Below are 25,932 nucleotides of genomic sequence, written 5' to 3' on the forward strand. Positions count from 1 at the left end.
GTCCCCTCGTGTTTGGGAGCAGTCTGTGGCACACAAGGTATGTTTACTATATTTAAAGATCTATTTAGACTGCAGCTCTCTGTGTTTTGACCAGGCCATAAAACATATCTCGTCCACACCCAGTAATATGAATATAACAAGATGACTGCAGTATTAAACTATCCTGGTGCTCGGCTTATAGGCTGAAAATCAATAAGTCATCATCTGATTCCCATGGACAAACAAACGGAGCTTGTTAGATTGTGTCAGGAAATTGTATGAAGAAATAATTTGTATTACCTCATACCACAGGGCAGCTGGAGGATGATATTTCATCAGAGCTCCATCTTTGAGGTTCTCACAAAAGGAGATGATGCAATGGTTGAAAAAAAATGTCTGCAAAATCACTTTAGGTGTATTGTGTCTCGCTTACAGTCAATTATCCCATTTTAGTCGGCTCCCTGAGAACCATAAAGGAGCTACTTCCTAAACCTGAGAGGACGCAGTAGGGACATTACAGTAAGTATACAGAAACAGGCATCAGATTATATCTCTGTTCAGCTGCTGAATAATCAGGTAATCACCCGTCACAAAAGGATGAAGGGTGGTCATGCTCAGCTAAACTTCTAAATACTTCCAATACGTTTGACGGCGGGGAAATAAATGGAAGCTCATCTTTAATCATCTGATGTGCTATAAAAAATATTAGATTTGATCCATAGAGGAGTTAGGTGTTTATGTCAGCTGACTTGATAACCTCAGGAAGATCTGCAAGCACAGCAATGAAGCAGAAAAGTGCATAAAAGATTAAGTTTCCCCTGTTGTGCCTCTATGGAAATGCATTTCCTGGGCAGGAGGGTAGAGGAGGTGGTTAAACCACGGAGAAGGTGAAAAAGCATGAAAAAGTCACCACCTCTGTGAAATATGGCTGCCTACATACCGACTCTTGGGCTCCAAATGTCCCGTTAACACTGCATACAGGTTACACGTCCCCACAAACTTGTGAAAAGTGATTATGATTATTATTAACAATATTAATGATTAAATATAATGAATACTGATGAATATATATAATATAATGAATATATAATTATTAGTTGTATTATTTGCAGCATTTGTACCTTTCCAATTGTCTCCAGCAGCATTAGTAGTCATATTATTATTTTCATCGGTAGGATTAGTAGAAGCAGTGATTATTTGAATAATCCTAGTTTTAGTAGTAATAGTATTAGTAAGCAATAGTAGTAATAAGTCAGATTAAGTAATAGTAATACCTTTTGCAGTATTTGTACCCTGCCAATTGTCTCTAGCAGTAATGCTAGTAGTATTGGTATTTTCATTGGTAGGATTAGTAGAAGCAGTAATAATTTACAGTAGTGCTAGTTTTAGTAATAACAGGATAGAATGGCGCTTTATTGTTATTTTATATGTACAATGAAATTAGTAGCAAGTATTACTTGCAGTATTTGTAGCTTGCCAGTTGTCTCCAGCGGTATTAGTATTATTCGTATGATAAGCAACTGTATTTGATGGAGTGTTAGTTTTAGTAGTATTAGCAGTAGTAGTGTTTCTACCTTGTGCAGCCTCCACCTGATAATGGTAAATTATTACGGACACGCCCTCTTTTGAAATATCAGCTGCACTGTTACACTGGCTGCGTGTCACTTGTTAAACCGCCAGGTGGCGCTGTAGGACCAAAGAAACCAGTTTGAGTCCCGCATGTTTCATGCTGCCTTCACGTGACGCGGGTAATGTTGTTTCCTTATGGAAAATGTCCGTTTTAAAACTGGTGAAATGAGAATTTTTAAGTGATCGGGATGTCATATTCAGGGTGGAGAGCAAAATCAATCCGGCCCAAGCAGTCCACTTTTATTCTTCGGGTTAGATCTGTGTATTCACAACGCTAGATCCTGACCTGCTTTAATTCATTTAACAAACAAAAGTGACCAAAATGCTCTAAAATATGTTGGTGAAAAATCGGACTTTACCAGGTAACTTGAAAAGCAACGACAGTCCAGTTTCCACTTTGGCAAAACAAACGAGACTCCTAAAGGAGGAAAAAAACCCAAACATCCCCCTAGTGGCAACTCCAGCGGCTTGGCGTTAGCAGCTCGGAGAGGAAGAGGCTGTTTGGATTAAGGGGGTTGGGCTGCCTGCTGGTAGGAAACCTGCCGCCAGACATCCAGTTTGTCTCCGGCGGTGCAGCGCAGCTTTCCCGCAGCATCAGCAGCAGCGACGCCGCAGAGCATCCTCCAGCCTCACCTGCTCCTCATCTGCGCTCCCTCCGCCTCTGTCCACACAAACAGTGCCGCAGCACGGAGGAACCGGGCGGACAAGGACGAGCAGCTGTAAGTATCAGCCTATTTTTTTTTTACGCGTTATTTGTTCATTTTCTGATGGTTTTGTTGTGATGGAGAGAAGGTGCTGAAGACAGAATGCATATTTCCCTTTTTTTTCCCCCCTCCTTGTTTTTCGGTAGTTTTCACTCAGATACATGTTTCAATGCAAACGAAAAAAAAAATCCCCTCCCTCCGATTTCCTGTTTTTACTCTAATCATTCACTAATCAATCATTCAGGCATTATTTGAGCACTTTTTTGTGCGTAAGCTGCCTCACAGCTACACTCCGCTTAATTCAACATTTTTATTCACCATTTCATTAAAAATCATCCCCATCAATCAACCTGCGTTTGCCAGCTTTCATTGACCTGAGAGGCTGTAAAGGTGCAAAACTTCCTCTTTTCAGAAGCAGGCTTCGGGGAAATAAAGGAATACTAAAGGCTGAAGATGGTGAAGCTGGGGAGTAATCTGCAGGACAAAGGCGCCAAACCTGTGAGCGTGGAGGACGGCTTTCAGAATGTGCCCCTCATCACTCCACTGGATGTTGGCAGCCTCCAGAGCCAAGCACCTGACAAGGTGAGAGACTGCCCACCAGCTTCTGTGCATCTTCTTCCCAAATCTGCCTTGGCTGCCATTGCCTCAGTGCTTTTGACCTGTGCCGTCCTCCCACACACAGACAAACACAGCAAAGGGAAAAAAAAGGTGATATAATGGCTCTGTTAAGCTGTGGGAGGCATTTTGCTGTTATTGTTTGAAACCACTTGTCCCCCACCCTCTTAAGGGGAGGATCACTGCAGATCAATACAAAGTTGATGTGAGTGTTCACCTTTATCTGGTGAGGAAGTATTTCACTCCTGATGGAGGTGATCTCCTGTTATCCCAGGATTGCAGGACCTCATATTTGTAGTTCACAATGGGTCACTAAATGTCTCAAAATCACGTTGATTTATATTATGTTGATTTTTACTTTTATTTGCCATCTGTGTGTGTGTGTATTATGTTTTCTTTCTCCATTTATTCACACATTCATTCATCTCATTTGTCTCCCAGCCATGTCCTTTGTCTTCCAGCTGAGATTAGGAGACAGATTTGGTGCCAGACAGACTGTCATTTGTCATCTTGACATCCCATAGTAACTGCGCCGCCGCTCGTTAATCCAGTTACCATGGTGGCAGTGCAGCGCCGATTGGTGTATGTGCCGGGTAGGAAGAGAGAGCAGCACTGATTGCGCATTATAAGAATTAATGGAATTAGGCAGCAAGGCGAGCTCATTGTCACTTTTTGCACACATGAAAGCTTTATTGTGGATTGTTTGTTTCGCTGTTTGGATGTGAGGATGAACATTTTTCAGCTATATTAATCCATATTTCTCCTCTCACCAAGTGACCAATGAATTGTAGAAGTAAAAACAAATCAAATTAGATACATTTTGTGAAATAAATCCATCATTTTGGACTGTAACTCCATATTTTTGTATTTTATTGGAGTTGGTAAACCAACAGAGAGCTATCAGCTTCATGTGTAGCTGTAAGGAGCTTTATGGCATGATTAATCCCCCCTATTTAGTTGCTGTTTAGACGTTTTTAGTGAAAAGCCTCTAACAACCAAATGTACTTTATTCACATCACTGAATGACAGACACGAAGCAACTAGCTGGTGGTAGAGTGGAACATTTAGGAGCTGGATATTTCCCTCTGGAGAACATCTGAGCTCAGAGAGAGTCAATATTGGAGCTACACAGCCAGAAATGGCCAGAAATACGACGACAAATGAGTGAAAATGTTGCTGCATAACAGCTGACGATGTTAATAAGTGTCTGGCTTCCATAGCTGGAATATTCCCATTAAGGGAGATGTCATTTCTCCGGACGTTTATACTGTATGTGGCAAATGTAAGAGGCTTATGCTGTGCGTTTAAATTTGAAGTTTAGCTGTGCTTGTGTTATTCACATCATGGTCACCCCGTTTTTTGAAAAATGCGTTAACAAAGGGTTTAAATTTTTGAGCGTACACACGCAAAACTCCACCGGATGAAACGAGTTCCCATTTGGCCTGCTGCGCAGCGAAACAGATAGCACAGCCTGAACCCCACAGATTCTGCTGAGGGAAGCACAGAGTCGCTTTCCATTTCATTTACCTGTTAACTCAGGAGACCTGCCATTCACTGTGCTAACACACACACACGCACACACTTGCAATTTCATTCACGGTTGTACTTGCGGGAATTCTAGCAGCGCATACTTACAACAAAGGCGGCGCGTGCGTGCACGTGAGTGACGGGTCGTCTCTGTCACCAGTTTGTGAAACGACGTTCTTAGTAGAGCTGTCAGTCATTTTACTCTGATTAAATCAGTCCCAGCAGATTCACCAACACTGCTACGTACTGTAGATGAAGCTGCCTTTGCACACACACACACACTCACGCACACTGTGCACATACATTGCTGTATTACTGTACTGTGTGACTACACAAATATGTCTTATATTGATTACCTGAAAAGGGAGACTGACAGAGAGAATAACCTGAGTTGAGTATAAGTCCCCATCCAGTGACTTATTGCTGTTGACATTTAAGAGGAAAAGAGGTCAAACAGGATGGCTTGCAGTTTTTTTTTTTTTTTTTAATGTATTTTCTTTTCTGTTTGGCTTTGTTTTTGAGTTTTTACATGCCTCAGGAGATGCATCCACAAAAATTGCATTTGCTTGCTGCTTTTGGATAAATCTGCTGACAGCTGATGCAGATTTTGCCGGCTTGCTCCCAGGACTGGGAAATTGTTAGTTCAGCCCCTCTGTGTGCTCATTTATTTTGTGCTCATTTGTGCATTCGGACACTAAGCAAACAAAACCGTGGCAAGTTTTTTTTTTTGTGTGTGTGTGTTGCTTTTAATCTGTCACTATGCAAGCGAAAGTGGATCCATTTGTTAACAGTCAGGACAGTGTGGGAGTTAGAAAGGTCAATTTGCTGCTTAATCTTAGCATTTGTTTGGAGCTGTAAGTGTGAGAATTTTCCTCCTGGTAAGTGATGCATGAATGCAAGAGAAGCCAAGAAATAATGAAATTTTTAATTAGACATCAGATTTTATGGGGGGGTGTTGATGATTGCTAATGCAGTTAATTTAATTCAAGTTCTACATACAGCACGTTAGCCTATATTATAAGCTTATTTGATGAAATCTCTAGAAAATTCATCTGTTTATATTTTAAGCTCTTATGAAACAACTTTATAATTCATTTGGAGTCCCTTTTCTTTGGAGTTCCTGATTTGCATAAAGCCACCAATCTTGCACATGAGACCCAAAGCAGTCAAACTGTGGGTCAGACTGATAACATTAAGCTGAATCTATGCTATTCAGCTCTAGAAAGCACAGAGGACCAGACAGCTTGTTTCTCATTGTTATCACCAGTGTTGGGTGTAATAGATTACAAAGTAATCACATTGCTATTTTTTTTAGTACCACACGTTGATTAAATAACATTACGTTATTTCACTATTTGCACACAAATACATAAAATGCGCCCTTTTCTTCCTGCACACCTGCACTATAATCGGCTGTTTTCAGTTTAGCAGGGAGGAAGAAAATGGTGGAGCAGTGTTTGACTTTTGAGGAGTATAGGTCTGAGAATTACCTTCATTTTCATTGTACAAAAATACCAGAGCACGGTGGTAAAATGTAAGCTGCACCCAGGACAGAAACAGCGGCACTGTACTGCTAACACAGCATTGGCTCTTTGCAAGCATTTGCACGGCATGCTAACACAAAGCTAGCAAAGAACCCAAAGTGACATTAAAGCTGAGGGTATGCAGAGTCTAGTCCAGCAGCCAGAGCCTGATCATAAACAACAACAGTGATGAGCAGTCTGACTAGTAGCCATGTAGCATCCATTTCTACCTTTTTTTGGACAGTAGAGTCACTGTAGCAATCACTTAAAAGTCCCTTTAGGCTGATTTTCAATGTTGTGTCGTTGACTTTGGTTTAAAAGTTAAACAATCAAAGACAGACCATGTGTATGTCCTCATTAGGATAGGGATTTGTACCAGCATGTCATGCTGTAATCTACAGTTTATATTGTTAACACACCAAGTGTGCTGCAAAAAAGCAACATAGAATTCTGAATGTTTCAGATCCAAACTCGTTGTGTAAAGTGTACAACACATTGTGCTACAGAAGGAAATTCGACCTCAGAAAACACATTGTGAATAAAAGAACATCAAAAACAAGCCATATTAAGCTGGTTCTGATGTTTCTGAACAAGAAAAGGAAGAAACCGAGATTCTGGGTTCATTTAATTCTCATGAGAAGGCAGCAGCATTGAGAATTTCATGGTTTTCTCCAAGAGTTGAAGCCGAAACACGGTTGCTTTCATGCATATTTCAGGATGTCAGTGGGGCAGTTTGAACTCATGGCAGAGCTGAGACCACATTTTAGGAGGCAGAAAATTTTTTTCAGGGAGCTGATTGACCCGGAGCAACGTCCAGCTATGAGTCTGTGGCAAAATTGTGTTATTTTACTATTTCCATGTCTCCAAGTCTGAGGCCATGGTCTTCAGCCGGAAAAGGGTGGAGTGCCGACTCTATGTCAGGTACGAGTTACTGCTCCAAGTGGACCCTAATGTAACTCCGAGTCTTGTTCACGAGCAAGGGGAGCAGGAGATCTCGATTTAACGGTCGTTCTACGTTCTTACCTTCACCTATGGTCACGAGCTTTGGGTAGTGACTGAAAGAACGAGGTTGTAGATACAAGTGGTAGAAATGAGCTTTCTCCAAAGGGTGGCTGGCCTCGTCCTTAGAGACAGGGTGTGGAGTTCGGCCATCCAGCACTCAGATAAGAGCCGCTGCTGCTCCACATCAAAAGGAGCCAGTTGAGGTGGTTTGAGCATCTGACAAGGTGTTCCGGGCATGTCCCAGTCGGAGGAGGTACTGAGGCAGACCCAGGACACGCTGGAGAGATTATATCTCTTGGCTGGCCTGGGAGTGCCTTGGTCTTGGTGTTGCTGGAGGATGTGGCTAGGGAGAGGGAGGCCTGGGCTTCTCTGCTTAGGCTGCTGCCCATGTGAATAAGCAGAAGAAAATAGATGGATGAATATTCAATACTGGTGTCATGAGGTATGAATACACATGTTCCCAAATGCAGTGGTCTGATTGGTCAGATCTGTTTATTTTGATCTGAAAAATCGAGCTACAAATGCTGTAAATTTGTGCTGCGGATTTTCTGCAGTTGATGTGAATGACTTCATTAATAATAAAATATTCACAAAGATTTAAAGGCCTTAATCCACAGTAATGCAACAAGTAGTGTAAAGAATTACATTATTCAGCGAGTCATTAAGTAATGTAAAGTTTAAAAAAATGACAGGAAGTATAATACATTACCTTTTTTGAGTAAAGGAACCTATACTGGTAATCATTTTGTTATTTGACGTTGATTATATCTGTAGGAAAACATTCCTTTGTCTAAATCAGAAACTGTAGACTCGTTGCTGCGACAGGCTTTCATAATCTCACTGAATAGTGGGTTGCTGTTTTTGCCACTTGCCCTATCCAGAAAGAGTTCACTGGTAATCAGCTTTTATCATTCTCTCAAAATCTGATCTGAGACCAGTTTTGTTCTCTTTGTCCTTTAAAGCCAAAGCGAGGTTTTAGTAGGTCATGTGACCCGACTAGTACCCCACATCAGCGGTGCAGTTGTGAGCGGCTTTACAAATACGAGTCCAGCTGTTTTCCCCCTGATCCCTGTCTGATGAGTATGTGACCTTGCCGGCTACAGGGTTACTCGGGGATATTTGCAGATTTTTGCAGGGGCGGGGTAACTTTATGACAGTAAAGTTCATACACTTACAGGAACACCAACGCATGGAAGGAAAATGCTGCTGAGGCATTAGAAAAGCATTCGATTTGATTTCATTTGGGCAGAGATGCATCACGGCCTCTGCTGGGCCACCAATATCTTGATTGGATTTCTGGTAGTTTGAAAGAAAATCAACAACAACAACCAGAGGAGGGTGGCAAGAGGTGGACTGACTCTGAGAGAGACACGCAGATCGTTTCTGTTTATCATTCCTCTAAGAACAAAGCTAAGCTACCAAGACTTGCTTCAAAGGCAGTAAGAGACTTACAATCACTCTCGTCCTGTTTAACACACATCCTCATTCTTTTATTGTTCTCACTTCCCTCAGTTACTTCAGAGACGCTTTCAAGTCTCGTTCTTTCTTTTTACGATTCTTTGTTCTTATCCTCATAAATTATAGAGGAATTCCTGGTATTGAGAACCCTCCATCAGGCAGTCAAATCAGTAATGGATCAGCGGATGATTTCTTATGCGTTGTGATGGCTTTGGGCCTCCTAACCAGATGAACCATCGCTCATGTTAATTTGCCAAATCGCCACAGATTATAAATACATTTTTTACACGTTTATCTGGCTGGATGTGCACAGAGGCTGTAGGCCAGATCAGATGAAACGCAAAGCCTACACAGTCTGTTTTTTGTTTAACAGTTTGAATAGCAAGCTTTAGCGGGGGATCATTTAGAAACCTTTTTTTGTTTATGATTAGATTTAGATTCCATATAGAGTATTTCCCAAAGGAAGAAATTAATCATTTTGTCAATCATCTGTCATAACATGTTGGGAAACATGCATAAAAAAGGATAACAGTGAGTTTACCATCACTATAGAGTGAACAGCTGGTACTGCTTTGACTGAACACTAGTTAGTTGAAGAATACCTTAAGGCGACCTAAGGATCATTAAATTCATGCAAAATAATAGACAGTATGAGTTTATCTTCAGTATTTAAATGAATGAAATACATGTATGCATGTTCAGCCTTCAACAGTTTTGTGTTTATTTTATACTGTAGCAGCCATTCAGGGCTCATGCTTTCTTTCCACTGTGTAATCCAACAGTACTGCAGTGCTGCTGGTTGGTTGGACTCTTGCACCTCCGGATTTAAAGCCCTGGTGGTTTATATTCTGTCTGTGTAACCACAGATTGATTTCTACCTCAGATGCTGGGGAATGCAAATAGCTGCTCTTACTTTCCTGATAAGAGGACCAGCAGTACTCACTCTGACAGGCTAACAGAGACCTTCAGGATTGAGCCCCAGTAATTGTTGGGTCATGGTAATGGTGCAAAGCTTTTCTTTCATAGGTCGCCATGATTAAGATTTTTATTTTCATATGAACATATGAACTAAACAGCTGTGGTGATAAAAGGGTGGACATGGTCCGCAATAATGCTCAGGTAGGCTGTGGTGTTAAAACCATGCTCAGTTGGTAGTAAGTTTGCCAAGAACATATCCCCCATGTCATTACACCATGAGCCTGAATTGTTTATAAAAAGCATGATCCATGCTCGTTACCCGCCAATTCAGATGACCCTACCATCGTCACAGCAGAAACTGTGACTCTTTAAACCAGGCAACATTTTTACATTCTTCTGTTTTTTAACTTTGATGAGTTCCCTGCCTCTATACCTCCAGTACCAAATAAAAACAAGTGCAGTCACAATTAAAGAATTTTACTCTTAAGTTCTGATGACATCCCTACATGGATGTAACAAGCGGTTATTTGAGTTTCTATTGCCTTTTTATTAACTTGAAGTAGTCTGGCTATTCTCTGTTGACCTTGGACATCAATAAGGCTTTTTCACCCAGAGAACTACTGCTCACTTTTTCTCTTTTTATGGATCGTTCTCCATAAACCTTTGAGATGGTCGTGTAGGAAAATCCCTAACAATCACACATTTCTGAAACACTCAGCCAAGCCTGTTAAGTACCAATAACCATGCTATGTTTACAGTCACTTAAATCACTTTTGTTCCCTATTAATTCCCTTAATTCAGTTAAAATTTCAGCAGGTTGTCTTAACCATGTTTGGAATTCTTATATACTTGAATTCCTGCCATTTGATTCGCTGAATACATTTTTGCATTAGCCAGGACTTGGACAGGTTTAAGTAATGAAGTGCATTGTAGTATGAAGTACTCAGATTTGATTTGCAGAGATCCCCGTATTTATGTGTTGAAGACCATTATTTAAAAAAAAAAGTAAATAGATTTAAAGATAATATAGGCTCCTGATCCAGCAGTAAAAAAACAAAAGTAACGTTATAACAGATTTACCTTATTTTAACTAGTTAAGATAAAAAATGTGCCAACGTGAATGTCTGCTGTCATTTAAATTAAATATTAATCGTCTTGATTTTAACATCAGTTCATCCTGTTATAACTCATGTTGTACAAATGTTCTTCTCTATTTTTAATGGTTTTCATGAATTATTTTTATCACAAGGAATCCCGAAGAATCAAAGGTGTCAAAAATGTATCTACAGCTGCTTTCCACGCTAAACTTCACCAAAGACCAACTCTCTCCCACAGCTCAGTTCTTAGGGATGAAAAACGAAACAGTGTTCACTGCGATAACAGGTCTCACATACTGGGAAGATGGGCAAAGAAGAAATGTTCTGACAGCTTTTCCACAGGGTATATCAAATCTGAAAAAAAGAAAAAAATAATAATACTGTGACTGGAGATGGAACGATGGAGAGACACAAAGAGAGATTGGCAGGCTGAGTTTGATGAGCTTAAGCCATCTTTTCTGAAATGCACTTCATATACTTCTTCGTGCCTTATTCAATCACTTGCTCCTTCACTCAAATATAGAAACGTGTGTTTTCAAAAAAAACCCCACATATCTATAAATTCTGTTGGCAACCAAAGTGTCCATCGTCACATTGTGAGGCAATCATCAGCTTACTGCACAGAGATATATTACATATCTAAAAGTGACTCTTGAGTCAGACACAGAAGTATTAAAAGGTCACAGTGAAACAGGATGTTTACATAAAATATACATGACTAATTTGATATCTGTAAATAGATTCTCAAAGGAAATTGCTGGAGAGGCTGTACCCATGTAGGTGGGGGAATCATTAACCCGCCTCTTCCAGATATAGAAGCGCCTGCCAGTGATATATTAAAAACAGAAAACTCATGGTGATGTATTTTTAATACGGGTGGTTTAATTTGAAATTTTATTCACAGATGCAGTAGAAGGAATGAAATATTAATAGCTAAAATAAATATTTTTTATATACAAACTGATAAATAAGACTCAAAATTTGGATAAAACGGTGTTAACGTGCAACGCTGGTATTCTGGAAATTAAAATTGTGTTTCCACACTTACAGGAGTGTGTTACCAAAACTGCAGGATGTGCTGCACCACTGCTGAGACAGAGAAGTACCATCATAAACAGCAATAATAGTACAATAGTACAACTACAAGGGACTAAATGGGTTGTGTGATCTCCCACTGAATACGTTTTTTCATGTACCAGCTACCTGTACCAAATATTTGACCCCTTCCTGATTTCTAAGTCACACTTAAATGTTTAAGATAATAAAAGAATAATAATAATAGAGATTAATCTGTGTGAATACAAAAAATCCTGGCCATATGTGAAAAAGTAATTGCCCTCTCTTGTCAAATCATGAATTAATTGCATAGCTGAGTTCAATGTTATGAGCCATGTCCAACTCTGATTATTGCCAGACCTGTTGAATCAAGAAATCCCTTAAATAGGCTAAAAGAGCAACAGATCGTACTATGATTTAAAGAAACAAAGTAATGGCTTCTATTATTCTGGAAAGGGTTTCAAAGCCAGTTCTAAAAATTTGGGACTCTATAGTGAAAGCCTTTATCCACAAAAGGAGAAAACTTGGAACAGTGAACACCTTCCCAAAACAGCCTACTGAAATTCATCAAGTCATGTAAAAGGCCTCACTTGCCTCAGTTAAGGTCAGCGTTCTTAGTTTAATGTAAGAAAGAGACTGGGCAAAAATGGCATAAATGGAAGAGATCCAAGGCAAAAACCACTGCTGACCAAAAAAGACTTCAGGACCTGGAAGACTTGTTGCAAGTGATGAAACCATTAATTCCACTCTCTACCAGAAACTCCTGAAGGACAGTGTCTGATCATCAGTTCGTGCCCTGATGCTAAAGTTCACTTGGTTTATGCAGCAGGACAGTCCACCTCTGAATGGTTCTTTGATTGTTGAAAGATCTTCTGATAAGCATCCCTATAGCATTTTGTGGTGTTCCACTTTATAGCTGTCATATTTATTTCTTCAAATGGAAAAAAAAGAAAAAGTCAAGGCTTCACCAAAGCCACATTGGTTTATGTGCTGGGTAACTAAAATAGCTTTAGCGGCCTTTCATGAAAATCTGATATTTGCTGAGATATTTAATTTTGGCCACCTACCTGACTTTCACTGCTATCGCAAACACTTCACTGCAGGCTTTGCCAAAAAAAGTGCACAATCATACTACTAACATAAAGAAATAAAAGGCTGCTCATGCACAATGATAATAATGCAAGCTGCAATTGCTTTTTTTTCAGTCTTCATATCACATCTGCATTATTTATACACATTTACATCCAGTGTTAGTAATAAGATTTTTCTGTTCATAAATTTAAGGTTTCCCAAAGAGTATTTAGACCTGTCTGATCAGAGATGGTGCCACTTTGTTCAGGGGACATCTACGAGCTGGCTGACAGCTAACAGCTGTGTAAATGAGGCAATGTTGACTGATGGCCACTTCATTAGGTAATATGAAATAAAGGAGTGAGATTTAGAGAAGGGGAAAGAGTAATGAAGCAAAATAAAACGCTGGTGTGTTTGAGCCTAGAGGCTGCGAGCATGTTATTGTGAAATGAGTTGGAGAATGGGGAAGTTGAGCCAAAATTGAGACATTAGTTACAACTATGGCAAGCCTGACGTCTGGTGTTACTGCGCGGAAAGCCTTGGGGCACCAGCGCCTCAGGGGTCCAATCAAATGCGCAGTATTCAGTACACCTACTGCGGCCTTCAACTGTTAGATAAGAGGCTTCTACAGCCAACTGACAGCTTTGTTATTCAGATAGTGGAGCCAGTTTGTGTGCGCAGCAGTTTCTGGCTTTGTCTCAAAGTGACGGAGAGCCGCTCAGAGGCAGCACAATTAGCCTCAAGGACACTGAGACATTGTTCTTGTTCTTTTTTTTCCTCTCCATCCAGCTCTCCTCTGCTCTGTCATTTGTACTCTATTCCCTGCCCTGTCTTCTGTGCATTAGTATACAGGAAACGCACAAAACCAGTAGGGACACTTAGTCTTTTTAGTAATTGCAGTGGTGAAGTGCATGCAACCTGGTAAAATGCACCTCTTTTGTTGTTCATTTACACCAGGGCCACAAAAAGCATCACAGAGGAATCAAAACTAGCAAGAGGAGACTGTGCAAATATAGCCTCCAGACAATCTTAAGAACTGCTTATACATGTGCGTGCAGCCAGACACTACCGCAGAAGTGTGACTTGCAATGCAAACTGTTTTTTTTATGTTTGAGTGTGCGTGGGTTGATATCTTCATCAAGAGAAGCTCAGCTATGTTATGTTACTAAGGAAAGCCCATCTGCTTTCTCCTCCCACGTGTTTTGAACGTGGACCTCCTACAACACAACTGGAAGTCTGAAAGCAAACCAGAGCTTTGAAGACTCTGTTTGGACTACAGCTCCAAACCTGTTTGCTTGAGGAGTGCAAAATTGACACTACTGGGACAGTTTTTTGTTTCTTTTGTTTTGCTCTAGCTGCCAGCAGAAAGTAGCAAGACAGCTTAGTAAGCGGTGACAGGTGTCTGATATGAGCTTTCCAAATCCAAGGTTTAATTCAGCGCCAAAATAAGAGAGCTAACATTGTTGCCTTAGAATATAATTATTGAAAAGTTGACTGATGTGCTGTCATCTCATACACTGTCTAATATCAGCCGGCACTCTTGACCCCAACTGGTCACAGCAGATGGCCCCGCCCCTCCCTGAGTCTGGTTCTGCTGGAGGTTTCTTCCTGTTAAAAGGGAGTTTTTCCTTCCCACTGTCACCAAAGTGCTTGCTCATAGGGAGTCATATCATTGTTGGGTTTTTCTCTGTATGTATTATTGTAGGATCTACCTTACAATATAAAGTGCATTGAGGTGACTGTTGTGTTGGCGCTGAATAAATAAAATTTAACTGAATCGAATTTTCTAACCCTTAAACCTGCTGATTTGGATTTGTTTGTAGAGGAAGCGCTAAGCACAATATTATAATGTTATTGCCATAAGATTTGTTACTTCATGACCAAGAAAATGTCTCTGTCAAAATATCTCGGAAGAGCTTCTGAATTTTGTGTTTTACACTGACCAGCCACAACATTAAAACTACCTGTCTAATATTGAGTAGGTCTTCCTCATGCCTTTAAACAGCTCAGATCTGCTAAGACATGGGCACTGGATATTGGACAATAAATGGTCCTGGGTCCTTTACTTTGGGTGTGAGTTTTCCGTCTGGGGGAGGCTGCTGCTGCTGGAGAGTGATGTTGCCATGAGGGGAGTGCTTACATCCCATTTATGCTTCAGTGGGAAATCTATGCCGTAACGTAAAACATAACCTGACTAGCACCTCCTGAGAAATGTAACTGCATGATGCATCAACGCAGCCCCCAACTACTGTGATTGGCCTGTTCAGCACAGTTGATTCCTCATGTGCATTTCTGACTACCTTTTCGCCACAGTTTTTGAATTTATCAGTGAGAGAATAACAATCATCAGCCCAGTATAAGGAATAAAAACCACAGCATCAATATAAGGACTCACAAATGTCTGTAGATTCCTGGAGGGAGATTGCTGAAACTATCAGAATGGATGTGAGGGACTGAACAAAAACGTGGAAAAAAAAAAACGAGGGACAAATATCTTTACCCCTAAAAGAAAAAGAAAACTGACCACAACAAACAGTAAGGACCCAGCATTTTATTTTAGTCTGTTGGCTGGCACCACGTATGAAGCATCAGGACATGACGACATGGTAATGAACATGTAACGAACCTGCGCAAGCATAAACAACGTCGACCACTTACAGAGGTTACATTGTAGACTCTACAAAGATTCCCCACAGAAGTCTGAATCAGGCCTCAGTCTGCAGCAATATTGAAGGGGGTGCTACGTGTCCTGTTAATATGCAGATGAATTTCAGGACCACAGACAGGTACAACACTGCATTGTAATTAGATGATCAATGATATTCACGCCATCTGTCAGCTGTTTGCTCATGCGGCCAAAGGACTGATGAACTTTTGCTATGTCAAGGCATCACCACTCCTCCTACAGCGTTGATTGTATTTTAGTGAAGTGACATTAATTTAATAGCATTGACCCTCGACTTTTCAAGTCTCCTTGACTTCTTTAATTCTCATTAGTTTGTGCAACAAAACCAACCACTAGTAAGAAAACACAACTTTCTTTCTGCACATTACATTAACCTTTGAATTCAGCTACAATGTTACTGACCTTCTGGTTTCAATTGGTTTTAATTTTGAAGGCAGTGGGAAACAAACAGAATATTAGTATATGAATGTTTCCTACTGGCTATTGCATATTTTTTCTAGACAAAATATTTCATAATGTACATTACAGTCTACTGAATGTGGATATGTTTTGATACAGATTGTAGGCCCAGTTTTTATTAAGCCAACATGTTTCCTCTGTCACCTTTTTTTTGCACTTGACCTGAATGAACTGATTTTGTCAGGTGAAACCTCCTGCCATTTAATGCAGTTTGTAAGACCTTTGTGGCAACACGCTAAACGTAAATTAACCTTTCCCTTCCACGGTAATACCCATCAATCCTTCACTGCCTTCAGTGAAGGATTTGAGTATTTAACTGCTTTAATTTCGACTCTTCTTCTTCTTCCAGGTGGTGGTGAAAACTCGCACGGAGTACCAGACAGAGAAGAAGCGGCTGAAGGTGCCCAAAGTGGAGGAGTTCACCATCAGTTTTACTGATGGAGTGTCTGAGAGACTTAAGGTAAGAATTTACATAATAGAAACTCACAGCGTGCTTAATTATCTTCAGGGTCTGTGATGCAGAAATAACAATTCTAATAATGGGTGTCCGGTGGGTTCTTTATCATCGCAGCTATAATTACATGAAGAATATTGATTCATCTAACACGTTCCCCTTTGGCCTACCCAAATGAAATCCATGTGACCAGTTTGAACTGCTCGTTACATTTAGAAACGCAGCTGCAGTTGTAGTGTAAATACTCAGCAAGTAGACAAACAAATGAATGAATCTAGGTTATGATCAGCTCATGCAGACATGAGACTCCTGCTCTTTCTATAACAATCTTTCTCACTCACTGGCATGCAAACTCACAGTCTTCCCCGGTGACTGAAATAACAAGTTAGGTTCTATAAGCCAGAGTTTAAAAAGAAATTGTGTGTATCGTGCAACAAGCTATACAGGATTCATACAGTACATTAACATGAAATTGATTTAGTCACAGCTTCATCCGTGCTATCCACAACACTCAGGATAGTCATTTATTTCTTGCTTGCATAGCTGTAACTCTGCCTAGCAACCACTACAAAAACACACAGATGTTCCAGGACAATAAAGTTAGTCAGGTTAGCTGTCCTGGGGAAGTTTACAGTATGCAATCCCTGTTCTGTCATTAATCTTTGCCAATACTGGTATTTGGTGAATTTGCGTTTATTATTATATTTTCAAAATACCACAGTTTTTGTCTTGGTCATATCATTTTATTTAGTTTTATTTATCTGCGACACCTCAATGGCCGGTCTGTGAAGATATTGTCGGACATTAAACTGGTCCGTGGCGCAAAAAAGGTTGGGGACTGCTGCTTTAAAGTATTTGTATGTCATTTATTGTCTTTGCAGAGTAGGCACTTCTGGATTATTTTTGGAAAAGTGTCTCTTCCTGCAGGGCATTGCACCACCAAACCAAACTAAGGGATGTTTTCAGACACTCTAATTGTGGAATAATTATAAACTTAGCACAAAAAGTAAGGACATTTGTGTTTGGTTGATTATTTTTTGTATATATTGCTGGAAAGTCTCTTTATTCCACTTAAATGGTGCCACATTTATCAGGAAAATGTATTTGTGGATTGAGCAGCAGAGTAGAGTGCGTGGGTTGTGCCCATGCCGATGCCAGACAGCTTATTCTGCTACTGACTAGAGCAGGGCAATATGGCCAAAAATATTTATCACGATATATATTTGAAAATTTGTAATAATGGTATAACTGACAATATAATTGACACTGGACAAAATATTTTACAACACCACAACTTTATAAGTGCATCACATAAAATCGGTTCAACGTCAGTAAGCACAACAAGAATTCATACATAAGGCGCACCGGATTATAAGGGGCCCTGTCAATTTTTCATCAAATCAAAGGATTGATTTTAAGTGTGCCTTATTTTCCGAAAAACACGGTAATAATGACAGCCTGCTAGCATGCTCTACCAAAAATTGTGCTTTGTTGTGTATCTGACGGACGAAAACCAAACCAGTCCCACACCACTGAAGTTGCAGCATTTTTACAAACCAATTTTAGTTCATCCATTTCATTCAACGATCCACTTTTGCCCTTTTCATTCTCCGTTTCCGCCATGCTTTTTGCCATGTTTGTATAAAAACAAAGGCATTGCACATGCGCGTTTTACCCATATTCTATCGCGATATTTCACTTTCTTATCATTGCCTAACATTATACCGGTATTACCGTGAACGGTATGATATGGCCCAGCCCTACTACTGACTCTTGTTTTAAGATGGTTGAAGAATGGGATGCCATGCCACAGCATTTTGTGACCAAGCTGGTGACCACCATGAGCAGGATGTGCCAGGCTGTTGTGGTTGTATTTGGTTCTTCCATGTATTCCTGAGGCCCCCGTTTGTTACATAAATAAATAGTGAAATTACCAACATGTCTTGTTTCTTTAGACTTCGATCATCCAGTCCAGTAACGACACCTAAAAAGAGTCAAAAACAGAATAAGCTTTTTGGCATTGGCAGAGATGATTTACCACACTTTCATGAGTGCAGCCCACATACTCAACTCTGCTGCTCAACCCACAAATTCATTTTCCTTACACATGTGGCACCATTTAAGGGGGAATAAACAGGTTTTCCAGTAGTATAAGATTTATTGTCAAGAAGCATTGTTACAAGAAAGAAGTAATCGACCAAACCCAAATTTCCTTATGTACATAAGCTTAGAATTGGAAGGGCTACAGTCTACAGTAATAGGTAGATCTTTGAAAAGATGACAGTAAAGCTGAGAGGAGGTGGGGGACTGTATTTTCTCACTATGCTGATGTTATTATGTTGATGTCATTTTAGAATTTTTTTCTAATGTTCCCAGTGTTATATCCTAGCCAAGTCTTAAATCCAGTGCTTCTCGTCGGGGCTTTATGTCACGTTTCTATAGGTGTCAGCATTTATAACGAAAACAGACTTACTTTCCATCCCAGAGAAGAAGATTTGTCTTCATTTACATTTATCAATAATCTAATAATCCAGACGATTTATTGAAGTTGGTAACCACTAGACAAACTGCCTGGCTGTTTGCATTTTTTCCCCTTTAATCTATATATACCAGTGCACAGTCAGAAGGCAGAAAGCACACAATTTCATACAGTAATGACATGACATGTGAAATCCTCAACAAAAACAACAATGGCCTTGTTGAAAGAAAAACAACCACATGGAAATTATTCCACTAAAAAGCAGCCCTTTGAAGGTGGAAGCTGCCCGAGCTGACAGGTACAGAGGTACGATTTACCCAGTAATGCTTTACAGGTATAGATATTAAATTCAATGTCAATATAACTAGCTACAGCATAGCAGTCTACAGTGCCTACACAGTGTGGATTAAAATCTAATAGGACACATTTTCTGGCAAAGCGAGGACCTTCACTTGAATATTCAAGTACAAATAATTGATAATTCTTCATCTTCGGTTTTATTGGCATTTTAATCTAAGCAAGGGAGCTGTGTGCATCTTCCAACACCACCCTTCTTTGCCACAGGGTAGAACAGGTGACTTGAGCAGCGTGAATCACAGCGCTCCAAAATCATCCACGGGCACTGTCTGCTCTGTTTCGCTGTCGTTAGGGGAGACCAGAGAGATCTCATGTTGTCATGGCAGCAAAGAAAACCTCCCTCCATGGCAACCCTGACAGGGAGCAAGAGAGGAGGAAAAAGTGCACGAGCAGAGGTGTGTGCATGTTTAGGTGTAGGTGAGGGTGTGTAAATGAGGTGTAATACTGGTCTGAGATGTCCTTCGAAGCAGGAGAGAAGAGAATCGGATCCTGGAAAACATGAGATGTGCTGTATGTTCGGACTGTACTGAAGCTGTGAAGTTTGAGCAGAAAAATGTGTCTTTAGATTATCCCATAGCACATGGGGTGAGCTCGGTGCCTTGGTAGAACATCAGACATAAGTTTTGTTCATGATATTGACTGAGTGCAGCTGCCTCTGGCTTCCCTTACTAGTTCCCAAGACGCCAATTAAAGGGCTTGATGCCTTTTGTGAGTCACGTTTTAAGTGCTTATTGGCTAAGCATGTTTAGGAGGTGGTTTGAATAAATTTTGTGTGTCAATATAGTCTATACATTTTTGTTAATTTTAGGAATTTCATTGAGAAACATTTTAAATGTGAGACGACCAAACAGACCCATCTAAGCATCTTTCAATTACAAGTAATTACCTTCCTTAACAACTCTTTGAGGAGGGAAGTTTTTAGGGCTCGGAATACATTACAATTGAATGTTGTATAAAAAGGTTAAGGAGTGTTTTTATTGCACCACTGGCAATAAAAAAACGTTTTTAGCATGGTTGTCCATTGATTTTCCTACACTTATCCAATTCACGGTTGCGAGTGGGGGCCTGAGCCTATCCCAGCTGCCATAGGGTGAGATCCTGGGCGGGTCACCAGTCTATCACAGGACTAACACAGAGAAACAGACGATTATGGCAATTTAGATTTAGCAATCGGCCTAATTCCCTACTAAATTCGTGTTTTTGGCCTGTTGGAGGAAGCCGGAGTACTGGGCGAGAAAGCCATACAGACACAGGGGCAACATGCAAACTCCACACAGAGAGGCCCAGCCAGATGTTGGAGTCAAATCCAGAACCTTCTTGCTGTGAGGCAACAGTGTTAACCACCATACTGGACTTTTTCCATATTCCAAAATCATAGTTTAACCATGGCAGACCTACAAAAATAACATCTATAGTTACATAATTAAGCAGCCTAGTGAAATTCTCTGAACAGTCCTGTTTTATTTTCATTTGGAGTTCCTTGGAATTCTCATTCACAGCTTTCCTTGACCTTATATCTTTTATCAAGTACAAGGAAAAGTGTGGTTTTAATATCACACTGGATAGATCTTTTGCACACGTTCCAATGTCTGGCCCCTTGTCGTATAGAGGAAACTCAAAAATGTACACAGTGAGAATGTTGCTCCTCTGAGCTGGCCAGAATGCTGCGGCAGACTCTACAGTCATCCCTGGCTTACCACACCACGTCAGCTTTTGTTAGCTAGATATGCGTTTCAGTCCGTGGGATTTTTATGGTATGTCGGGTAGTTTTGGGTGCTCAACTGAACCGACTCGATTTGTTTGACTGACAGAGCCGATCCTGCAGCCGGGCACACATGCATATATGCAAAACAGAGTGCTGTACGCTGTGCAGTGCAGAGCAAACATTTCTAGATGAAAAGCTTGCACATCTCTTCCCTCTTCAAAGCTCTGCAGATTTTGTTGATGGATGAAGAGCTCAGAGTGTAAAATGCTCTCTAATCTGTCCCCTCACCGCCTTGTTTCTGCTTACCACTCACCATCCTGCTCCTTTATTTCCTCTCCTTGCTGCGTTCTGCTCACAGCACCGATTTTGTTTTCTGGGTGGATTTAAAAAAGCTTTTATTTATTTTAGAAATTTGAAAGTGTTACTTGCCTGGACAGTGAATGAAGGATAGTCGATCTGAAAAAGTGAGTCAAAAGGAAAAAAAAAGCATAAAATAAATTTCATTATTTTTTGTGTCATGAGCATTACAGCAGATACATTTAGTAATTACTTTATTCTCCCATTATTCTTTCTCCTTGTCTGTGTCATTCTTTCAATCCTCCTTTTTCTTAAACATCCATCACTTTAGAACGGGTTCATGTGACATTGATTCCTGTTTCCTCGCCTTCTTCCCTCCCTCCTACTCTTGTTCTGTCCCTCGCCGTCTGTCTTTTACCCTCCTCCCTCCCTCATTTTTCCTGTCTTCCTGATTACTCACAGTAGAGATGAGCTGCAGTGTATTCCCCGTAGTTGTTTTGTTCCATGAATGAACCGAGGAGGGCACCTTTCCCACCTCATTAGCTATAATGAAGACGGACAATACGTTTCTGAATTTCACTGCATGCCCCTGATAGGTAGAAAAGGAAGATTAAAGTTGATACTGCAGGCAGAGAAAGAGCTCATCATATTTTAGTATATCCAAGTATATTCCAAAAAATAAAACATATAAAGTACAAGTAAAGTATTGGGCCACACCTTTAATTTTAAGTGTTTTAGGTATATAAAATATCAAGCACCTAGCCAGCTTCTGTTGGTGTAATGTATAGGTGGCCCAGTATACATATTTCTCCCTATAGTAAGGAAGCCAGCTCCTGTATTGTGTTATGGTATATTGCAATATATTTCGTGTCTTTTTTTAATCATTTAAGCAACATCAATCATCAAGTACTAATTGATGCTGTCTTAAAGTCTGTGCAATCACTTTAAAGAAAGTTAAAATCCTTAGTTAATAGTGTTTTTCTTTGGTTGTTGTGGATCTTTGGTTTGGCTTCCAGTTTGCCCACTTACTCCCAGAATGACTGTGGAAAATTATGACATCCATCTGTTTAGCATATTTGTTCAAATTAGAAGCCAATAATGAAAATTTTCTCAGGAAGTGATTTTGTCACAGTTCAAAACGGACACTGAATTTTATATGCATGAGGAATGGTAGTGTATTAAAGCCTAATGTTTTAAGATCATCTATTGTGTGAGTTATTTCTATATATTACTCTTCTTAAATGCATTTTTAAATCATTTGCACATTAGCTCCCAGTATACTAATTAGGAGTTGTGCATTTTATGCTAATATACTGTCTATGGAGATTAGCAGGTACATAACAGCTGATCAGACACTATTACTATGGGCTGTTGTTCTTGCTATGCTTTGCAATACTATGACGAATATCTGTGCAGTACTATACCTGTTTGACATCACCTAAGATAGGAGTACAGTGGATTTAAAAGTGTAGTGAAATATCTCATCTGATGCACAGTTTTAAGTAAAAGTGATGATTGACGGGATCATACAGCCTTAGACAGGGCTTCTTTTATAGCACATGACACAGCAACATGACCACATGAACAGAGATTTGTACACAGAAACAAACACCTGTGGTCAAGAGGGTGGTTTGCGAATTTAAAAATGTATTTACAGCGTTTTGGATTTGAATTCACCTTACAGCCCTTGCTCCAAAAGATCTATCATTCTCAGCCACAAGACTGTCTCATAAAATGATAGTACGGAGATCATCTCTGGCGCTGTGGATTGGAAGAGGGGGGAAAGATTAGTCTAGCACAGCAGGGCAGGGATTGAGAGATACAGGTGTATAGATTGATGAAGGGGAGAGTTGTGTTGTCCAGCTTGGTTTCTGGCTCGCTTGCTATTCAGAAAACATGGTGTAGTTGGCCAGCTTTTTTCCTCTTTACACACACTTCAAACCCACTCACATACATCAAGTGCTGACACACTCACACACCCAGATAAATGCCAACACAAACTCGCTCGTGCGCAAACATACACATGCATAGACACGGATAACATGGCGGTGCCACGACTGCCAAGCTGAACACGCTCGGTGCCAGCAGAATTTAGCAGGCCCGCGCAGGTAGCAGTGGGAGAGGCAGCTATCGTCCAGAACAATTATCCCGTTATTACCTCCATTTCGCCTTCAGATAAAAGCTTTGCTGCATTCTGCCGCCTCCACAGAAGGCCTTCACTGTTTGTCAGGTTGGAAGTAATTACTGCTGTGGTTTGACGCCTTACATGGCCTCCTGTTCCACGTATTGCTCTTCCTTGTTTTGTACGGATGACTAATAGTGCACTGATTGTAGGGAGTATTTGCAGCCTTCTTTTAATTAAACACCCACACTGATGCACACGCGCACATTCGAACGCCAAACCTTGAACGCCGGACCTTTAGTACTGTTTAAGCAAAAAAAAAAAAAAAAAAAAAAAACAAGAGGGAGGGAGGCCAGATGCTTTTTTGTTGATTAGGGAGAAATTTTTCAAAGCACACTTAATATTGTGTAGAATCATCAAAAATATCTGCAGTACAGCTGAGGCCAGAATTTAACATACACTTGACATGGGCATGAATTTCTTGGTCATTTGGGGCTTTTAATGATTTTTTTCACGATTGTGCAGCATACACCTTTAAATGAATTAAATAACACGAGTCAAGTGCACAAATTTTAATTTATTTTCGATTGTCTTCAATCCACACGGAGTCAAACATATACAAACACTCTCTTAAATATTTTAAGCGAGTAAGTAGTGCTGAATGTTTTGTAATGTCTTTTAACTTCACAAGGCCTATTAACGTCTGGTTAGTGATCACGATTGATGGATTAGAACAACGGGAAAGTCCAAGGAGGTCAGTAAAGATCTAGGATGAAGAATTAAGTAATTGTCAGGTACACAGTTCCTCCCCTCACTGACACCTGAAGTAGTTAACATGACACTGAAGGACACTTTAGGAGGAATTTAAAAAAGGTCACTGACGTCTTAAACCGTTAGAAATCTTACCTTGGCCAGCTTACACGTTAGCATTAGCAACTTCATTATTAGCACTTACCCATTAGCCGCCTTAGCCACCTGTTATCATAAACCTAGCGGCTAGCGGACTGACCGCACATGGAATATTGAGCTGCAACAGAGCAAATTATGGACACATGGAGAACCAGGCGGGTTGCTGGCTTTGCAGAGCCAACTACTTTTTCTACTATTACAATAATTTATTTGTAATAATTTGTTTCTTATTTGGTTGTTGCTGCTGTTTGCTGCTCTGTTTTTAGCAAAACTATACCACATTTTAGCAAAACTATACCACACATTATCCAAAGTTCATTTTTAACATTTCCATAATGGTCTTCTGTATTAATTAAACTATTTTTTTGTTTATTTATTAGTAGGTAATAAGCTGTTTGGCATTGGCAGAGAAGATTTGGCAAGTTTTTCATGGGTGCAATTCAAATACTCTGCTGCTCACACACATTTTACTTACAACTGTGGCACCACTTAAGGGGAAATAAACATGCTTTCCAAAAGTATTTATTACAAAGGAGCATTGTTTTAAAACACAACATATATTTCCTTAGTTTCTGGGCTAAGTTTATATGATACAGATGAGTCCAGTCATCCTTGCTAAGTCGGGACTTCGCTACTGGCTCCACTTTTAGGCTCCAAAAAACCCTCAGAATTTTTTCCTTTTTTTTTTTTACATTTCTAACACAACCACACTCACACTTCTAACTGTGCCAGTTCCCACTGGCAGATTATCACAGACACATTATTATTTCAAAACTGGCTTCAGATAAAATAAGCCAGATGTGATACCTAGATCTTTAGTAGACACACATACACACACACCTGAAGTACTTACACTCTGTCATTGTTAAATTATGAATTGGATCATGCTGTTGTATTCACTTTGGACCTGAAATCAATGTGTGATGGTTGTATTAGGTTAATGTGAGCTGAAAAGTCAGTTATTAGTGTAAAATAGTTTGGATACCTCTTTATGTCTAACCGTTGCACAGCTCCATGGGAGTGTACGTAAGTCTTCATATGCCACTAATCAGGTCAGTCTGCTGTCTCGAAGGGCCTCAAAGTCGCCTTAAGTATGAGTCAGTTGTCACTGCAAATACTGTAGGTCCCCTGTGCCAGCTACCATATGAAAGACTGACAAACAGGCTGGACAGACAGACAACTCCACGTCTGAAAGGCAGCAGCAACGAAAGCCACGTAATGGACAGCCATCGCTGCCCTGTGAGTGGTATTTAGGATGATTTAGAGGTCCAGATGGCTTCCCTTGTGCTCTACTTCTAGTTTCAGTTCCCATATCAATCAGTACCTCAAGGGAAGGTATACTTCAAATGCTGTCTCCCTATCAATTTCAGCAGATATAAGTATATATATACATAAATCATCTCTCTTATTTAATCAGTATACAAGGAAAAATTCAAAGTGCATGTCCTTTTTTATCTTAAAGGTCAAGGCAAAGAATCAATCCAATTTGAGACTACAGAAAGCAAAAGTGAATCCTGAATCCATCCAACCTTGACCAACCTGTCTTGTTTTTATTCAAGGCTGCAGAGGCAGCTGCATTCATACTCTGTTGTTGGACATAATAACTCAGTTGTAAGGGGATGCCAAGACGAAAAAGGATGTCTGAGGCTGATCGATGGCCACGTGCATGCACTCTGACACTAATAAATCTCTTGGCATTCATATTGTGGTTTCAGCCTGACTTGTTTAAATGTTCTGTATCAGTTGGTTTTGTTTTTTAAGTCCACCACGGTACAAAAAGGAAATCCACGAGTTCATTGCTATGAAATCTGATTCAGTTTTAGATGTAAAATTAAGTTTCTTTAGGCTTAATTGGTTGGTTAGAGATTGCCTGCGAATGCAATTA

At 40.1% G+C, this 25,932-nt stretch overlaps 1 protein-coding gene across 2 annotated transcripts in view; it reads left to right on the forward strand.

The window, feature by feature from the left end:
• The first annotated feature begins 1,995 nt into the window (after nucleotides 1-1,995).
• The window catches only part of nsg2 (neuronal vesicle trafficking associated 2), a 45,349-nt gene continuing 21,412 nt past the window's right edge, over nucleotides 1,996-25,932 (forward strand). Inside the window, exons 1-3 of one of the 2 annotated variants that reach the window (XM_035905255.2) lie at nucleotides 1,996-2,327; nucleotides 2,728-2,894; nucleotides 16,074-16,184. In XM_035905255.2, coding sequence (XP_035761148.1) covers nucleotides 2,766-2,894; nucleotides 16,074-16,184 — 240 coding nt within the window. In that variant the 5' untranslated portion in view covers nucleotides 1,996-2,327; nucleotides 2,728-2,765. Of the gene's footprint in view, nucleotides 2,328-2,724; nucleotides 2,895-16,073; nucleotides 16,185-25,932 lie in introns of both variants that reach the window. The other variant, XM_006784948.3, reaches the window with a different exon arrangement.

This window comes from Neolamprologus brichardi, chromosome 10, assembly GCF_056152115.1.
Source record: "Neolamprologus brichardi isolate AB-2024 chromosome 10, ASM5615211v1, whole genome shotgun sequence".
Taxonomy (NCBI): domain Eukaryota; kingdom Metazoa; phylum Chordata; class Actinopteri; order Cichliformes; family Cichlidae; genus Neolamprologus; species Neolamprologus brichardi.